Source organism: Bufo gargarizans, chromosome 5, assembly GCF_014858855.1.
Source record: "Bufo gargarizans isolate SCDJY-AF-19 chromosome 5, ASM1485885v1, whole genome shotgun sequence".
Lineage (NCBI taxonomy): Eukaryota > Metazoa > Chordata > Amphibia > Anura > Bufonidae > Bufo > Bufo gargarizans.
Genome location: NC_058084.1, coordinates 391,065,369 through 391,085,906, shown reverse-complemented (window position 1 = coordinate 391,085,906; position 20,538 = coordinate 391,065,369). Strand labels below are relative to the sequence as shown.

General features: G+C 44.0%; 1 protein-coding gene across 2 annotated transcripts in view; it reads right to left on the bottom strand.

Annotated features, from left to right (window-relative positions):
* HDAC9 (histone deacetylase 9) overlaps nucleotides 1-8,719 on the bottom strand; it is a 503,853-nt gene extending 495,134 nt beyond the window's left edge. Inside the window, exon 1 of one of the 2 annotated variants that reach the window (XM_044293917.1) lies at nucleotides 8,614-8,719. In XM_044293917.1, coding sequence (XP_044149852.1) covers nucleotides 8,614-8,701 — 88 coding nt within the window. In that variant the 5' untranslated portion in view covers nucleotides 8,702-8,719. The remainder of the gene's footprint in view (nucleotides 1-8,613) is intronic. The other variant, XM_044293915.1, reaches the window with a different exon arrangement.
* Between the last annotated feature and the right edge of the window lie 11,819 nt (nucleotides 8,720-20,538).

Below are 20,538 nucleotides of genomic sequence, written 5' to 3'. Positions count from 1 at the left end.
CGGCAATCCAGAGTCTAGTTCAATTAAAGATGAACCAGAATAATTATATTTGATTCATAACATGTTGCCCAAGAATTTTAAATACTCATAAGGCCTCTTTCACACGGGCGTCGCGTGTGAGGGCCGGACAAAATGCGGCTGCGTTGCGGGAAAATGCACGATTTTTCCACGCAAGTGAAAAGCATTTCAATGCGTTTTGCACGCGCGTGAGAAAATCGGCATGTTTGGTACCCAGACCCAAACTTCTTCACAGAAGTTCGGATTTGGGATCGGTGTTGTGTAGATTTTATTATTTTCCCTTATAACATGGTTATAAGGGAAAATAATAGCATTCCTAATACAGAATGTCTAGTAAAATGTCCATTGAGGGGTTAAAAATAATAAACAAATGTAACTCACCCTATCCACTTGGTCGCGTAGCGGATCTCCTCTTATTTCTACTTTCTTCAGGACCTGGCTAAAGGACCTTTGATGATGTCACTGCGCTCATCACTGCACTCATCACATGGTCCATCACCATGGTAATGGACAATGTTACGGACCATGTGATGAGCGCAGTGACGTCACCACAGGTCCTTTTCATCAAAAAAGAAAGAAGACATGCCAGGCTGAGCGTTCAAGTGGATTAAGGTGAGTTTATAAAAAAAAAAAATATTTTTTAACCCGTCCATCACTATTGTACTAGGCATTCTGTATTAAGAATGCTATTATTTTCCCTTATAGCCATGTTATAAGGGAAAATAATAAAGATCGGGTCTCCATCCCGATCGTCTCCTAGCAACCATGCGTGAAAATTGCACCGCATCCGCATTGCTTGCTGATGCTTGAGATTTTCACGCAGCCCCATTCACTTTTATGGGGCCTTTGTTGCGTGAAAAACGCACAATATAGAACATGCTGCAATTTTCACGCAAAGCACCAGTGATGCATGACAATCATAGCTCATGTACACAGCCCCATTGAAGTGAATGGTTTCGGATTCAGTGCGGGTGCAATGCGTTCACCTCACGCATTGCACACGCACTGATTTCTTGCCCGTGTGAAAGGGGCCTTAATCTACATGACCGTATCTGTTTGGCGGTTCACAAATTGCAAATCTGCTACATATGGATGTGGTCCTGTGCATCTTGCAATTTTCAGGGAATCCACTGTAAAAAAGCCTATTCTTGTCCGGAAAACAGACAATCAGGCAGGTTCTATAATTTGAGGGACAGACATACGGATGCGGACAGTGCACAGATGACATCTGCGGACCCTTAGAAATGAATGGGCACGTGTGCGATCCGCAAAAAATGCGGATCGGACATGGAACAAAAATACAGTTGTGTGCATGAGGCCTTAGGTTCCCTGCTTGCTCATGTGAATGGAAACAACACAGGGGGAAGAGTGAAACTTTGAAACGCTTAAATGGGGTGGCCTGCTTCTTCAAAAGAGCTGCAAATTTTACAAAATAACAGTGAAAAATCACCACCCATCTATTCAATCCGCCGCTGATCCAGCATGGAAGTTTTGGAGGGATTTTGTTTACAATTTACCAGCAATGACCACTGCAGCCAGTCCTTACTCATAGCTTCTGGGATGGATTTGCAGGGGATTGAAAAGGTAAGCAGAGTTTTAGTTGTTTTCTTTTCCAAATCTATTGTTTTCAAAGTAAGGCAGAATAAACAGAGCAACAGAGGAAATAAACTCATGGTGTCCGTGCCTAAGGTCATCACGGCAGAATAAAGCCGTTGTTGTTTTCTAAGGGTACGTTCACATCTGCAGCATGCCTGATCCGGCACAAATGCCGGCTGTTGGCCGGACAAAAAACATTTCATGCAATGTTTTTTTTGTCTGGCTTAGGCTACTTTCACACTTGCATTCGGAGCGGATCCGTCTGGTATTTGTACAGACGGATCCGCTCCTATAATGCAAACGATGGTATCTGTTCAGACGGAACCGTCTGCATTATATTTTACTAAAAAAGTATAAGTGCAATTTGTATTCAGACGGATCCGTCCAGACTTTACATTAAGAGTCAATGGGGGGCGGATCGCCTTCGAACGGATCCGCCCCCATTGACTTCCATTGTAACTCTGGACGGATCCATTTGCCTCCTGTGTTGTAAGGAGATCCGTCTCTGTACAGCATTCAAATGTATGGGTTCCGCGGAGGTGAAATTCATTTGGACATCGATTTCTCAACTTGAAAACAATTTTAAAACTGGGATCTGAAGTGGGCTTCAGTACTGTACCTACTTATACTTTTAAACAAAACATGCAATGCAACAGCTCACTGCAAACCAAATAAAGTACAAAATTGCATCATAATTGCAAATGCTGAACTAATAAGTTAGAGATACTTGGCAAATCGTTTTGTACAAAATTATTTGAGCCCGTCTGCCGCACGTCAAGGCGATCTCTAGTTAGACGGGTTCCTAACACTAAATTTTACCTGTTATGTGCCATGACGGCTACCATATAATTCAGAAAGTGCAGGTTCCACATGCATGCTGGATCCGCCTAAATTTCTGTCATTTTTGGTGCCAGAATGGCCTCCATTATATCCACGGAAAGCAGTTACCAGCATGCATGCCGGGCCTACTCCACACCACCACTGGCGCCAAAAGGTCACCAAAGACTGCAATGAGAGTCCACACACTATCTCTCTCCTGGTGCCAGATAGCTTCAGTGAGTGAGGGGGAGCAGGCCAAGCTATATACTAACACTAATTAAAATCAGCCAGTGGGACAGATGAGCTGGTCAGGAGTAGGCCCGGCATGCATGCTGGTAACTGCTTTCCGTGGATATAATGGAGGCCATTCTGGCACCAAAAATGACAGAAATTTAGGCGGATCCAGCATGCATGTGGAACCTGCACTTTCTGAATTATATGGTAGCCGTCATGGCACATAACAGGTACAATTTAGTGTTAGGAACCCGTCTAACTAGAGATCGCCTTGATGTGCGGCAGACGGGCTCAAATAATTTTGTACAAAACGATTTGCCAAGTATCTCTAACTTATTAGTTCAGCATTTGCAATTATGATGCAATTTTGTACTTTATTTGGTTTGCAGTGAGCTGTTGCATTGCATGTTTTGTTTAACAGTCTTGTTTTCAGCCATAGCAACGTGCCCCTGCGCTTTGGGATGTGCTGACTGACCCCCTTTTTCTTTGCTACTTATACTTTTGTAAGTCAACTCTCTTCTGGAACAAAATGCCAGATACACTGCCACAGATGCGAACATACAGTGTTCACCCCCCTTGACTTTTTTTGTGTTTTGTTAAATTACAGCCTTTAAGGGAACCTGTCATCAACTTTATGCTGCCCATACTAACAGCACAATAAAGTAGAGACAGGGGAGTTGATTTCATCGGTCTGTCATCTATAAGTTAAAAATAAGTGGTTGCCGAGAACCAACATCACAATCATTGAAGACTAGGCCTGGAAAAGAGTCCCGGCCACCTGAGAAGAGTCATGGTTATTCATAAATTCCTGCTCTCCCTGCCCACCTACTGATGATTGACAATCTTCTACCTAGTTTTCTCCCTTTTTCTCTGGGAGAGAACTGCCAATCATCAGCAGATGGGTAGGGAAGAGCAGGAGATTATGAATAACCATGACTCTTCTCAGGTAAATTTGACTCTTTTCAGTGCCTGTGCTGCAATGATTATGATGCTGGTTCTCGGCAACCAGCATCCCTTTAAGTTATTATTATTATTTATTATTAAAGCGCCATTCATTCCATAGCACTGTACATATGAAAAGGGGTATACATACATAATACAGACAATTGCACTAAGCATGAACAAGACGAGTTACAAACTGGTACAGAAGGAGAGAGGGCCCTGCCCGTGAGGGCTTACAAGCTACATGGTATGGTAGAAGGACACAGTAGGTGCGGGTGAAGTCGGTCATGGCGGTATAGAGGCAGCAGGGTCACTGGTTGTAGGCTTGTCTGAAGAGGTGGGTTTTTAGGTTTCTTTTGAAGGATTCCACTGTAGGTGAGAGTCTGATATGTTGGGGTAGCAAGTTCCAGAATGTGAGGGATGCGCTGGAGAAATCTTTGAGGCGATTGTGGGATGAGATGATAAGAGGAGAAGAGAGAAGAAGGTCTTGTGAGGAGCGGAGATTGCGTGTGGGGATGTATCGGGAAAGTAGCTGGGAGGCGACAGGTTGTGGACAGCCTTGTATGTATTTGTTAGTATTTTGAACTGAATTCGCTGGGCAATGGGGAGCCAGTGAAGGGATTGGCAGAGGGGAGAGGCAGAGGAATAACAGGCTGAGAGGTGGATTAGTCGGACAGCAGAGTTGAGGGTTGAGGATAGATTTGAGGGGTACGAGAGTGCTAGATGGAAGGCCACAGAGGAGGATGTTGCAGTAGTCTAGGGGGGAGATGATGAGGAGCATTTTTTCGCAGACTCAAAGTTGAGGAAACTGCAGATGTGGGAGAAGTTTTTGAGTTGGAGGCAGCAGGTGGTGGAAAGGGCTTGGATGTGCGGTCTGAAGGAGAGGGCATAATCTAAGGTCGCTCCAAGGCAGCGGACTTGGGTGACTGGGGAGAGTGTGCAGCCAAGATGGGGGAAAGATGATGAATTCTGTTTTATCCATGTTAAGTTTTAGAAAGCGAGAGGAGAAGAAGAAGGATATGGAAGATAAGCATTGTGGGATTCTGGATAGTAAGGTGGTGATGTCTGGACCAGAGAGGTAGATTTGTGTGTCGTCAGCATAAAAGTGATACTGTAAGCCATGGGACTCTATGAGCTGTCCCAGGCCAAAAGTGTAGATAGAGAAGAGTGGGGGTCCTAGGACACCAACAGAGAGGGAATGAGACGAGGAGGTTGTGTGAGAGTGGGAGATGCTAAATGTCTGCTCCGTGAGGCATGATGTGATCCAAGAGAGGGCCAGTTCAGTGATGCCAAGAGATGAGAGAGTTTGTTACAGAAGGGAGTGGTCGACAGTGTCAAAGGCAGAGGACAGGTCAAGGAAAAGGAGGACACAGTAATGTTTTTTTTTGTTTTGGCTGTTAGTAGGTCGTTGGTGACTATGGTGAGGGCAGTCTCAGTTAGTTGGTGGGGTCGGAAGCCAGATTGTAGCCGGTCAAAGAGCGAGCAGGAGGAGAGAAAAGAGGACAGTTCAGAATGGAACTGGACAAAGAAGATGGGTCAAGTGGCTTTTTGAGGATGGGTGTAATGGTAGCATGTTTAAATCCAGAAGGTCAGGTTGGTGTACAAGTGTTGTCTGTTGACTTTTCGGGTTTTGTTCTGTGTGAGGAGGGCAACAGTGTCAAAAGCTGTACTTATTGTGGTGTTATACAGGGTGGTGGCAGTATCTGGGTCTTGGAGGGAACAAATGGTAGAAAGTGGCAGAAGAGAGTCAGAGAGCAAGCGAAAGTCAAGATGTTTAAGGTTCCTGTGGGGGTGTGTTAGTGTGCGGACCGGGGGAGCAGCAGAAGAGATCAGTAAAGAGAAGGTGAGTAGGTTGTGGTCGGATAGGGGGAGAGGCAAATTAGAAAGGGTAGATAGGGAGCAGAGACAGGCCAAAGGAGAAAGAGAGTGATAGGCGTTAAGAGGTAGCTGAGTGGCAGGTGTCAATAGGGATGTTGAAGTCACCCATGATAATAGTGGGGATGTCGGCAGAAAGAAAGTGTAGGAGCCAGGTGTTAAAGTGGTCAAGAAAGATGGTGGCTGGGCCTGTGGGGCGGTAAATTATAGCTACTTGGAGGTTGGAGGGAGAGTAGATGCGAACAGAGTGTACTTCAAATGAAATGAGTGTAACAGAGGGTGGCAGTGGAGTTGGGCTGTAGGAGCAGGTGTGTGATAGGAGAAGACCAACTCCTCCACCATGTTTGCTACCAGGGCAGGGGGTGTGAGTGAAATAAAATCCGCTATAAGAAAGTACAGCAGGGGAGGAGGTGTCAGAGGGTGTCAGCCATGTTTCTGTGAGACCAAGAAAGGAAAGTTTTTGAGAGATGAAGAGGTCATGAATGTAGGAGAGTTTGTTACAGACAGAGTGTGCGTTCCATAATGCTCCTGCAGAAGGAACCAAAGGAGCAGGGTTCAGAGGAATGGCTATTAGGTTGAAGGTGTTGCAGAAATTTGTAGAAGGAGATTTGTAGTAGGAGGTAGAGGTGATAGTGGGGATCTGCTGAGGGGGACCTGGATTTGGAGCGATATCACCAGCAATAAGAAGAAGCAGAGAAAGTGTTAGTAGGGGAGAATAAGAACATTGTAACAGGGTTGGACTGGGCCCACCAGAAGAAATTAGTCTAGGGGCCCATCCCTGTATTTATTTATTTACTTTATGCACTTATATAGCGCTACTATATTCCGCAGCACTTTACAGACATTAGTATCCAACTGTCCCCAATGGGGCTCATAATCTAAGTTCCCTATCAGTATGTCTTTGGAGTATAGGAGGAAACCATGCAAACATGGGGAGAACATACAAACTCCATGCAGATGTTGTCCTTGGTTGGATTTGAACCTAGGACCCCAGCGCTGCAAGGCACCAGTGCTAACCACTGCCCATATCAAGTCAAATCTGTTTTGAATCAAAGTAATACACCCTTAGTGGTGAGTGATTAGTTCCAAATCTTTGGGGACCACTATTGCATTAAAAGCATGGTCCCACCAGAGGATCCTCTAGTGGGACAATGCAGCTGCTGCATCCTTATCACTACAAACCCTTGTAATCTCCCTTCTCGTGATGTCATATAGTGATGAGCGGCAGGGGCAATATTTGAATTTGCGATATTTCGTGAATATTTTGTAGAATATTCGTCATATATTTGTGAATTCGCGAATTCGAGATTATATTTTTGATTGCGAAAATCAGCAATGTATTATTCCCGTAATACGTGCAAAATATCGGTGTGGGGTAGGCAACTTTTCTATTGGTTGCTAGGGATGTTGCTAAGCTTTGACAAAGCCTTCTCATTGGCCCACAAGCTAGAAGAAAGGAGTGATTTTCACCTGAAATGTACTGTTAAAAATAAAAAATAAAAATAAAATATTCATCATTAAGAATATATAGCACTATATTCTAAATATTCGTGAATTCTCGAAGTGCTGATAGTCGCAAAAAAAATTAGCTTTTCGATATTCGCAGCTCAACACTAATTTCATACCATATTCTCCCCAGAAGCTCTGTACTGTTCTGAAAGCCGTCTATTTACTGCTCATTGTTCATATTGTGCTAACATATTCTGCAGCTCTGTTCACAGTGTGAAGGAAATTGGAGTAGCCGCAGGAAACCTACAGAAACACGTGGAAGACATGCAAACACTACAGATGTATCCCCTGGACAGAGGTCCACCTTGGACCCCCAGTACAGTGTGACTCACTGAGCGATCGTGCTGTCTGTATTATACATGGGACAATGTACCTCCTAGAAGGTTTTTTACCTTTCTCGGACAACCGTGCCACTTTTCCGAAAAAGCAGGCGGGGCGTAGGCGGGAGGAGGCAGATCGTGGGCAGGACCTCCATGGCCCTACTCATTCAACAAAATGTGCCACAGAAAACTGTCCGTACTTTACACCAGAAACCTACTCCAGCAACCGGCAGTCCTGGTGCACAGGGAAACTGTCATGCGCCAAATTTATTAAGAACCATGTGCCTGTTAATAATTGTGGCGCATCTCACATCAGTGCTGGACAAATCAAGAGCAACGTGCACAACAGCGATCTTGATAAATGTGTGGAACCACCCTATAGGCTGTCAAACAAGCAGTTTGTTCCATTGTGCTTAATGATTGATATAAAGACACACATTAAAAATGTATCACACAAAAAATAACCATTGTTTCAAATGACACATGAAAAGCCTGCAGATTTAGCAAATTCTAACTGGATTCTAATGTGTTAAATGTCCAAATAAAGTTTGCTACATCTGTACATTTACTGACCATATCGCAAAGGCTACCTGAAATGTATTTCAAACTACTGCCAACTTTGATACTCAGTTCCCGAGTCTTTGTTGTGGATGTCGATCTCCTGTTTCTCCAGTAGGGGGAGGTATAGCCCACACTACAGATTTCTTGAGTTCCATTTAAAAACATATCAAAACAAGAGTAAATATTTCAACTCTGAAGGAGAATTTTTCTGAATTGATTAAACATGGACAGATGACATTAACCCTTTCGGGCTTGGTTTATAAAAAAAGAAACACAATTGCTATAAAAGCACAGGCATTTTGAAAGCGAGTTCAGAGATAACAAAGACCTCCTTGAAATCTGTCCAAACAGTATAGTAGTTTAGGACCGTATTCACGGTGATAGATTCTCTTTCAATAGTATTTTTTTTAAAGGAAAATACTAAAATAAATTATAGAAAATCAGCATCTCTGCCTCAGTGTATAAAGTAGAATAAGAGAAGAAAAGCGCAGGTGGTATTTAGGACAAAGATTCCTAATGGGATCCAGACAGGCAAATCGCAAGCCAATGAGGCAAGCAGTCACAGTTAGGCCTCATGCACACGGCCGTTGCCCAGCCGTGCCCGTATTTTGCCCCACAAACAGCGGGTCTGCAATATGCGGGCACCGGCCACGTGGTCACCGCATTACATTTCTTTCCCCACCCGTTTGGCGTTCTCCATAATACCATTACTATTATAAAGCACAGACATTTTCCGTACCTCTAGAAGTGTTTACAGTGTGAAGAGTCCCTCCGGGCTCAGATCTAGTGCCTCGTCTGTCCATGGTAGTGTGCTGCTGTTTGTACATATGATTTAGCTTCGGTTGGGATTTTTACCAATGTTCACATCTAACGTGCTGCCAAATGGAGAAGTGAAGAAAGGTCATAGAAAGAGCTAAAAATAAATGGAAGAAGTTGGAGAAGAGGCGCAGGAAAGGTGTTATATGTTCTGCTTCTAAAAAGCCGCACAGAAAAATAATTACGTTCTCGCCCTCCTTCCACTTCACTTGGTAATGACCCTATATTTAGAATGAAATGATGAGCGTATCTGAAGTAAATGGTTAGGGTTATGCAATATGCCGGCTGTGACTAAACGGGAAAAGTGCGTTATAACATTGTTAATGCCGGATTATCGCATGCTATAAAAATTGCTTTCTTTATCTGAAAATCCAATTAAAAGAAGTTTAACGAGTTCAACACCCCCCTTCCTGAAAAGGCGTGTTTTTTATTACATGAGTCTTTGAAAGCCATGACTTTTTTTTTTCTGTTCGATTATGTGTATTTTTGTGACTTTTTTGGTGGGGCTTTATGTTTGTCATTTTTATTTTAGTATTTTTTTATAGAAAAGAAAAAAAAAAAGGGAAATAATCTGTTTTTTTCCCACATTCTTTTTAATAGCATAACATGCATCTTAATTTTTTTTTATTATGGATCATTTTGATATAAGGGATGTATGGGTCATGGTGGCAGCGTGTGTCGCTAGAACCTGCAGTATTACGCGCGGTTGCATTTTTTATTTAGTCTTTAGTTTTAATCTTTTTATTTTACGCTTTTTACCCCCCACAAGGTCATACCTCTGGGGGACATTTTTTTTTAATGAATTGCTGATTTCTCTTGTAACTGGTGCTTATATATTAGCCTCAGTTACAGGCAGGCTCGGACTGGCCCACAGGGGAACAGGTGAATCCCCTGGTGGGCCCCTGAGCAAGGTGAGCCCCTAGTCCCCTACCCCCTGCTTAAGTGGCACATAGCACAGTATACTGACATATAGATTGGCTGGCTAAGATGCTATACAGTACATTGCCTATGTCTATATAAAAAAAATAATAATAGTGGATCCTAGGAACCCCAATCCAACACTGGTTACAGGGAAGTGCGGCCCCCAGAATGATTGTACACAGTGGCGTGTCTAGGGTGTTTGCACCCGGGGCGGGTCCTTTCTCTGGCACCCCCCCCCGCCCCCCAATACTTTAAAAAGATTGTAACCCCTCACAGTAGTATTGCCCTCATTGTACAACCTTCACAGTAGTTTTGTATAGATGTGTGCCCTCTCACAGTAGTTATGCCCACATTGTGCCCTCTCACAATAGTTATGCCCACATTGTGCCCCCCTCAGTAGTTATGCCCTCTCTGTGCCGCTTTCACAGTTGTAAAGCCCTCTTTGTGCCCCCTTCACAGTAATAATCCTCATTGTGCCCCTTCACAGCAATGCCCATTGTGCCCCTTTACAGTAATGCCCACTGTGCTAGTAATGCCCTCTGTGCCCCCTCCATAGTAGAAATCCCTATTGCGCCCTCTTCACAGTAATAATTCCCACTGTGCTCCTTCACAGTAATAATGTCCACTGTGCCCCCTTCGGAGTAATAATGCACATTGGCTCTGTGCCCCCTCGATAGTAGAAATGCCCATTGTGCCCGCCTCACATTAGTAATGCCCTCTGTGCCCCCTCCATAGTAGTAATGCCCTCTGTGCCCCCAGCCCCCACCTTTTTGAAGAGAGGGCAGCGCTCATATAAGAGCTGCTTTCTGTGCTCTGTTCACCTGCTCGCCGTAGTATTTGCAGTGATGAGCAGGTGAACAGAGCAGAGAAGGGAGCGCTCATACAAAAGAAAAAAAGCGTCCAACCCCTTTAAAGACATACTTTGAAAACATTACATACAGCGCCACATACCTTTTACACCCAGTGACTTCTCTTGTCTGATGTAGATATTCTCTTTCCTCTTCTTCTCCTGTTAGACCAGACAACCATGGTGACTTCTTTCAGCCACGGCTCATCTCTGCAGATTTTAATAAACAGACATCTTACTTTCCTACTTTTCCATCATCCTCCCACCTTCTCAACACCCCATCTTGCCATCCCCAATACTGTGTCCACTGTGCTCCCCAATACTTTCCTGCAGAAACAGTCCTCCTGAAAATACTGGTACCACACAGATAGTGCATCAGTACAAAAACAACCCTTTATTTTGTGCGCTAGTCCAAAAAAATCCCCCCTTCCTTTCAGATCAGACCCCCATATAAAACCCTAAATGAGATCCCCCCATCTCAGACTAAACCCCCTTTAGACCTCTATGTCAGACCCCATATAAGACTCCAGTTTTAAACCTCAGATCAGACCTCCATTAGTCCTCCATGTAAGACCCCAACTAAATATCAGACCTCAGATAAGACCCCCATTAGACCTCCAGACCCCTATATAAGGCCCCCATTAGACCTCCAGAACCCCATTAAAGACCCCCATTAGACCTCCATATCAGACCTCCAGACCCACAAATCAGACCTCAGATCAGACCTCCAGACCCCCATTAGATGCCTAGACCCCCATATCTGACCCCCATTAGACCTCCTGACCCCCATATCTGACCCCCATTAGACCTCCAGACCCCGCAGTCAGACCTCCAGACCCCCAAGTCTGACCATACCCCCCAGTCAGACCTCCAGACCCCCCCCAGTCAGACCTCCTGACCCCCCCCAGTCAGACCTCCAGAACCCCCCAGTCAGACCTCCAGAACCCCCCAGTCAGACCTCCAGACCCCTCATAGACCACTCCAGACCCCCATTAGACCTCCAGATATCAGACCTTAGATCAGACTGTAAAATAATACTTACCTCTCCTGCCGACCACTCCCTGTCCTAGCTGTCACCTCTTCTCAGGGCCGGCGCTGCAGTCCCCTGACCTCCTGCAGCATCAGGTCAGAGTGCGCTCTGTATGTCCTGACGATGCAGGCAGCCAGGACACAGCAGCGCAGGCCCTGAGAAGAGCAAGCAGGAGTACAGGTAAGTACTGGACAGCGCTCACAGCGCTAGTCTCCCCCTCCTCCTGCAGACTAGTGAGCGCATCCATTATGGAAGGGCTCACTACTAGTATTCCCTTTATAAGATGCACTGCATCTTATAAAGGGAAAAGCAATGAGCGCTTTCATCTGTATTGATGGAAGCGCTCATTGCTTTTGGCACCCCACTGAGAGCCGGCACCCAAGGCGGACTGCCTCCCTAGACACGCCACTGATTGTACAGTGCTGTACTGCCTCACTGCAGAGCTCATATAGGTCTGATAAGACCCAACATCTCAAGCAGACTCCCGACCCCCAAGGATCACGTGATCACAAGGACTGGAGCTGGAAGTGGCATTGTCACACTTGGTCAGTGCTGTGCTGTGTATAGAGCAATGGGGAAGGCAGGGATGGTAAAAAAAGGTAAGCCCTGCTGTAGTTGACTATATCAGGCTCCCCGCTTCTGCAGCTGCACAGGCATTTTAAAACATCCATGCAGAGACATGTGCCGACCACCCGGATGTATATAGTCAACGGGCATCGACAAATGGTTAAAAAATACATCCTGCACTAAAAAAGAAATACAGTGCTAAAAATGGGGCAGATTTATCTCTAAGGCTAAAAATAAAGCAGATCTGTCATCATAATATGGTGTCCTATTTCCAAGTAGCATATCACAATGACAGGTCCATGAGACTATTATACCAAAAAGGCACATAAAGCATATGTATAAGACATACATGCAGATCCATGGTAGGCTTCAGCATTGGTTGGGTGCAGGAGAAGGTGAGTTGAGGTCTCATAAATACAACAGACGTATAACTATCAGCCCCGCTCTAAGGGTACTTTCACACTAGCCTTTTTCTTTTCCGTCCGTCCTAGGAGCTCAATACCGGAAAAGAACTGATCAGTTTTATCCCCATGCATTCTGAATGGAGAGCAATCTGTTCAGGATGCATCAGGATGTCTTCAGTTCAGTCATTTTGACTGATCAGGACAGAGATAAAACCGCAGCATGCTACGGTTTTATCTCCGGCCCAAAAACTGAAGACTTGCCTGAATGATCCAGCATTTTTTTTCCATAGGAATGCATCCAGAATGCCGGATCCATCCTTCCAGTCTGCGCATGCGCAAACTAAAAAAAAGGTGATGAAATAAATGCCGGATCCGTTTTTTCTGGATGACACCGGAAAGACGGATCCGGCATTTTAATGCATTTGTAAGACGGATCAGGATCCTGATCAGTCGGCATACGTTTTGACGGATCCGGCAGGCAGTTCAGATCTGATCGGAACTGCTTGCCGGATCACTCTGCCGCAAGTGGGAAAGTACCCTTACCTTAGTGACAATAATACAAATAGCTCATTAGTTTATTTTTTTCATTCTGTTTAGTATAATAGCCGAGCATACCCCGTTCTGGTGACTAATGTGCTGCTTCGAAATATTGCAGAATATTGTTATGATGGAAACGGCAGATTTACTGAGAAACTCAATAACGAGTGCGACAATTTTTTTTTTGTGATTGCAAATCACTGTCTCTTAGAAAAAACATTTATTTTCAGAAGCACAGATAAAAAAGGTTCTAGGTCCACACATTTTAAAGCTAATCTCATCTTTGCACAGAGGTTTTTTATTGTTTAAGTTGAGCGCTTAAAAAGTGCTTAAAAAGTTAAGCACTTTTATAAATAGTCTACAGCATGGATGTCAAACTCATGGCCCTCCAGATGTTGCAAAACTACAACTCCCATCATTCCCTGATAGCTGTAGTATGCCCAGGCATGATGGGAGTTGTAGTTTTGCAACAGCTGGAGGGCCACGAGTTTGACATCCCTGGTCTAGAGCATGGATGCTCAACCTGTGGCCCTCCAGCTGTTGTAAAACTACAACTCCCATCATGCCGTGGGCTGATAGTTGTAGGCTTTCCGGGCATGCTGGGAGTTGTAGTTTTGCAACAGCTGGAGGGCCGCAGGTTGGGCATCCCTGGTCTAGAGGTTTCCTAACATTATGCTGTTGTTGAGTCTGCCAGGAACAGTGTGCTGTCCGATCAATGTCAGCTCCTCTGCTCTCCTCTCTCCTCCTGTACCAGTTTGCAACTCGTCTTGCTTATTCCAATTGTCTTATGTATGTGCACCACTTTTCATATCTACAGCACCATGGCGCTTCAATAATTATTATTAATAATAATAATGAAGATGCCAGCAGGTGTTAGGTATCAGTTCAATACTTACCCTTAAACAAGCCTTAACCCCTTAAGGACTCAGCCCTATTTCACCTTAAGGACTTGGCCATTTTTTGCAAATCTGACCAGTGTCCCTTTAAGTGCTGATAACTTTAAAACACTTTGACTTATCCAGGCCATTCTGAGATTGTTTTTTCGTCACATATTGTACTTCATGACACTGGTAAAATGAAGTAAAAAAAAAATATTTTTTTTGCATAAAAAAATACCTAATTTACAAAAAATTTGGAAAAATTTGCAAATTTCAAAGTTTCAGTTTCTCTACTTCTGTAATACATAGTAATACCCCCAAAAATTGTGATGACTTTACATTCCCCATATGTCTACTTCAGGTTGGAATTATTTTGGGAATGATATTTTATTTTTTGAGGATGTTACAAGGTTTAGAATTTTAGAAGCAAATATTGAAATTTTTCAGAAATTTACAAAAACCTAATTTTTAGGGACCACTACAGCTCTGAAGTCACTTTGCGAGGCTTACATAATAGAAACCACCCAAAAATGACCCCATTCTATAAACTACGCCCCTCAAGGTATTCAAAACTGATTTTACAAACTTTGTTAACCCTTTAGGTGTTGCACAAGAGTTATTGGCAAATGGGGATGAAATTTGAGAATTTCATTTTTTTGCCTAATTTTCCATTTTAACCCATTTTTTCCACTAACAAAGCAAGGGTTAACAGCCAAACAAGACTGTATCTTTATTGCCCTGACTCTGCCGTTTACAGAAACACCCCATATGTGGCCGTAAACTACTGTACGGCCACACAGCAGGGCGTAGAGTGAAAGGTGCGCCATTTGGTTTTTGGAAGCCAAATTTTGCTGGACTGGTTTTTTGACACTATGTCCCATTTGAAGCCCCCTGATGCACCCCTAGAGTAGAAACTCCATAAAAGTGACCCCATCTAAGAAACTACACCCCTCAAGGTATTCAAAACTGATTTTAAAAACTTTGTTAACCCTTTAGGTGTTGCACAAGATATAATGGAAAATAGAGATACAATTTCAAAATTTCACTTTTTTGGCAGATTTTCCATTTTAATATATTTTTTCAAGTAACAAAGCAAGGGTTAACAGCCAAACAAAACTCATTATTTATGGCCCTAATTCTGTAGTTTACAGAAACACCCCATATGTGGTCGTAAACTGCTGTACGGGCACACGGCAGGGCGCAGAAGGAAAGGAATGCCATACGGTTTTTGGAAGGCAGATTTTGCTGGACTGTTTTTTTTACACCATGTCCCATTTGAAGCCCCCCTGATGCACCCCTAGAGTAGAAACTCCAAAAAAGTGACCCCATTTTAGAAACTACGGGATAGGGTGGCAGTATTGTTGGTACTAGTTTAGGGTACATATGATTTTTGGTTGCTCTATATTACACTTTTTGTGCGGCAAGGTAACAAGAAATAGCTTTTTTGGCACCGTTTTTTTTTTTGTTATTTACAACATTCATCTGAAAGGTTAGATCATGTGGTAATTTTATAGAGCAGGTTCTCACGGACGCGGCGATACCTAATATGTATACTTTTTTTTTATTTATGTAAGTTTTACACAATGATTTCATTGTTAAAACAAAAAAAGTTTTAGTTTCTCCATAGTCTAAGAGCCATAGTTTTTTCAGTTTTTGGGCGATTATCTTATGTAGGGTCTCATTTTTTGCGGGATGAGATGGCTGTCTTATTGGCACTATTTTGGGGTGCATACGACTTTTTGATCGCTTGCTATTGCACTTTTTGTGACGTAAGATGACAAAAAATTGCTTTTTTTAAACCGTTTTTATTTTTATTTTTTTACGGTGGTCACCTGAGGGGTTAACTCATGTGATATTTTTATAGAGCCGGTCGATACGGACGCGGAGATACCTAATATGTATACTTTTTTTTATCTATGTAAGTTTTACACAATGATTTAATTTTTGAAACAAAAAAAATGATGTTTTAGTGTTTCCATAGTCTAAGAGCCATAGTTTTTTTAGTTTTTGGGCGATAATCTTGGGTAGGGTCTCATTTTTTGCGGGATGAGATGCCGGTTTGATTGGCACTATTTTGGCGTACATGCGACTTTTTTGATCACTTTTATTACCTTTTTTGGGAAGTAAGGTGGGCAAAATTTAAATTTTCTCATAGTTTTTATTTTTTTATTTTTATGGCGTTCACCGTGCGGGGAAAGTAACATGACCGTTTTATAGATCAGGTCGTTACGGACGCGGCGATACCAAACATGTGTAGGGAATTTTATTTTTTTCATTTTTAATTAGTGATAAATGTGTTTTTTGATTTTCACTTTTTTTTTACTTTTTCTTACTTTTTTTTTGACCCAGACCCACTTGGTTCTTGAAGATCCAGTGGGTCTGGTGTCTGCATAATACAGTACAGAACCTATATATGTTTCTGTACTGTATTTTACTTACACTGAACAGATCTATGCTTTCAGCACAGATCTGTTCAGCACCATGGACAGCAGGACGCCTGAGCAGGCGTCCTGTTGCCATGGGAACCTTCCCCGTCTGCCACAACTTCGCAGACGGGGAAGGGTAAGGACTGGGGTGTCGGGGGGCTGTCTGGGGGCTCTCTCCCTCTCCCATCGGGGGGCTGCAAAGGCACAGCAGCCCCCCGATGGGAGAGGGAGGGAGCCGCATCTTACTGTTAACTCTTTCCATACAGCGGTCCGTACGGACCGCTGTATGGAAAGGGTTAAACGGCTGTCATCCATTCACACATGTCAGCCGTTTATACCAGGGTGCCAGCAATGTGCTGGCACCCTGGTATACCCACTAGAAGCCAACGATTATTCGGCGGGAGGCGGGCGGGGGATCGCGATCCCGCCTGCCGCACCGCCCGCCTCCTGCACCGCCCACACAGCCCGCAACACCCCCCCTGCACCTCCCACCAGGCTAAAATCATGCAGGGGTGCAGGGGGGGTGATCACTATAGATTTGTGCCACACTAAAGTTTCTGATCGCCGCGGTCAGGGACCGCGGCGATCAGAAACAGCAGAAATAGCAACAAACCGCAGGTCTGAATTGACCTGCGGTTTGCTGCGATCGCCGATACGGGGGGGTCATATGACCCCCCCAGGCGTTGTGACAGGATGCCGGCTGAATGATTTCAGCCGGCATCCTGTGCGGATTAACCCCTGGGGCGCCACAATCTCAATTTAAACTCATGACGTACCGGTACGTCATGGGTCCTTAAGGACTCGGGAAACATGCCGTACCGGTACGTCATGGGTCCCTAAGGGGTTAAAGCACAAAGCAAACTCAAATAAAATTCATTTTGTGAATTCGCAAAGATGTAGAATATAGTGCTATAGATTCGTAATTGCAAATATTCTAGATTTTTTTTTCCATCAGTAACCTCCCTTCTTGCTTGTGGGCCAATGAGAAGGCTGCAATGTCTTTGTCTGAGCTTAGCAACATCCCTAGCAACCAATAGGAAAGTTGCCTACCCCTTACTATATAAGAACCTCCCCAGCAGCCATTTACTGTAGTTATATGGAGTTCTGGGAGAGCAGTGACATCTATTCCTTATCCAATTACAATAGATAGATAGTTAGGTCATATATATAATACAGATAGTCAGTGGGAGATGGTCCGTGTAGGTTAGATAGTGATATAGTGTAGCTGATCTCCTTCGAGCTGCCAGGGGAGGCTTCCGCCCAGCAGTGAGCCCGGTGACGTCGCCGGCACTGATGGGCAGGCTTTAGCGCTGCCCTAGCCTATAAAACTGCTAGGGCAGCGATAAAGCCCGCCCATTAGAGCCGGTGACGTCAGCGAAACACACTGCTGAGCGGAAGCCTCCACCCGGCAGTGTGTTATAGTAAATAAAAGAGCTCCGATGCTCATGTCAGGGGACTGCCTGGGTGAAATTATGGGTATGTCCGGGTTCAGCTCTGAACCCGGACAACCCCTTTAACAGAGTAGCAGCGACTCACAGCTGCTGCTGTGACATGAAAATTGCACAAGAGAACTGGGTTTCTTGCATTGATATAGATAAAATAATGGTGTATATTACAATTGGTTTTGAATGGAATAACTCCTTTAAGCAGTATGTGCCTTTTGATAGTTGTAATACTCATACTACCCTAAGGCCTCATGCACACGACAGTATTTTTTCACTGTCCGCAAAACGGGGTTCCGTTGGTCCGTGATCCGTGACCGTTTTTTCGTCCGTGGGTCTTCCTTGTTTTTTGGAGGATCCACGGACATGAAAAATGAAAAAAAAATCTAAGTCAAGTTTGCCATTGAAATGATAGGAAAAAACGGACACGGATCACGGACACGGATCACGGACACGGATGACAATCTTGTGTGCATCCGTGATTTTCACGGACCCATTGACTTGAATGGGTCCGTGAACCGTTGGCCGTGAAAAAAATAGGACAGGTCATATTTTTTTCACGGCCAGGAAAAACGGATCACGGATGCGGCTGCCAAACGGTGCAGTTTCCGATTTTTCCACGGACCCATTGAAAGTCAATGGGTCCGCAAAAAAAAACGGAAAACGGCACAACGGCCACGGATGCACACAACGGTCGTGTGCATGAGGCCTTAAAGGGTGAAGACAAGGAGGCCACTTAGACTATGCCCTTGGGAGTAGCTCCAAGTCAAATCTGTTCAAGTGACACAGCGTTACAGCTAGCAATTCATTCATCATTTATAGCAGGAATAATAAGTCAATGGAACAAGAAAGAGTAATAAGAATAGATGCTCCTGAATAGTTATTACAAGGGAGATGAAATTAGTTGCTAAGGCTACTTTCACACTAGCGTTGTTTGAATCCGACGTGCAATACCGTCGACGGGAGTGCCCGCCGGATCCGGAAAAACTTGTGAAAACGGATTACATTTGAATCCTGATCAGGATTTTGATCACAATGAAAAAATGCATTGGAAAAAACTAATCCGCCATTTATGGACTTTTTCGGGTTTAACATGCAAAAGCCGGATCCGGTTTGACTGAACACACGGCGCCGGATCTGGAATTAATGCAAGTCAATGGGAAAAAGGTCGGATCCGGTGTTCAGTCAAAGTGTTTCAGATTTTTGGCCGGAGGTAAAAATATAGCATGCTACGGTTTTCTGAAAAGCCTGATCAGTCAAAAAGACTGAACTGAAGACATCCTGATGCATCCTGAACGGATTGCTCTCCATTCAGAATGCATTAGGATAAAACTGATCAGTTCTTTTCCGGTATAGAGCCCCTAGTGACGGAACTCTATGCCGGAAAAGAAAAACGCTAGTGTGAAAGTACTCTAAAACAGACCTGTCAGGAGGGGTTACAGGTCCTCTTTAAACTTATTTGGATACATTTGGCAGAATTGCTCTGTTTTCTCTGAATTGTAAATTGATAGCAGACATTACAAAGCATAGCACTGCGCTAATAAGAGGCGAAACATGTGTGGCGTATATTCAACCTCAAGTGACAAGTGGTATTAGTAGCTGGAGGGGCTTCTATTCGCTGAGAAGAATGATATGGCTAATATTAGCCAGCATTTCTTTTCTAAATCTCTTCTATATTTCCGTCCTATATTTCCTTTCTCCCATAGTCACGAATAGAGCAAACAGTTTATGAAAGACTAAGTTTAGAGTCTTTACAGAATCTACCAGCGGGATGTGTGACTAAGACCTCCTGCACACGACCGTAGGTGTCCTGATGCCGTATTGCGGACCGCATTTGCGGATCTGCAATACACGGGCACCATTCCGTGTGCATTCTGCATCACGGATGCGGACCCATTCACTTCAATGGGTGAGATCTGGGGAGATGTGTAATGGTGCGGAATGTAAGCATGGAACAGAACCCTACGAAAGCACTACGGCGTGCTTCCGTGGGGTTTCGTCCCGTACTTCCGTTCCGCAAAAAGATAGAACATGTCCTATCTTTTTGCGAAACGGCCGGATTGCGAACCCATTAAAGTGAAGTGGTCCGCGATCCGCTGCGGCTGCCCCACTGTCGGTGTTTCTGCATTGCGGCCCGCAAACGTTTGTGTGCAGGAGCCCTAAAAATCACTGTACAGGCTACTCACAGTTCAACAAAGACACGACACATAAGTAACAGAATGGTCTCACGCCATGTGCGATCCACAGACAGGAAGTCAAATCTATCTTTAACAATGCCACAAATTTACATCTGTTTAATAGCTTCGCTGTTTCACTTTTTAAACTGAATTTCCTCCTTTCTGATACATATTTTTATCCATTTTAGAGGTTTATGCTGGGTTCACAGTGACTGAAAATCAACAAATCAACAAAAAAGGCAACAAAGCCGGTGGTGTCACCACGGACCCACAAATGGCGAATCTATGATTCATTGACATATGAAAGAGGCCTAAGTCTATGGTGGTTAAATGGTTAACACTTGTTATATAGTTCGTTATTATTATATTGTTAAGATGGTGAAAGGGTTTTATGGTGTCGTCTAGGGCAGGAAACTATACCTATAATTTAAATAGTACTTTTATTTAACTCATTTTGTCGGAAACTCATGGTTCCAGGGCTGCGCCTCCAGCCTCTGCTGCTGGAATACCCCCAAAATAAACTATTACCAAATTTGTTTATTGTCATTAATGTTTTTGCTTCTATGTAATGTTCTGATGTATTGTATGGTATCCGTAGGCCTCTTTCACACGGGCGTCA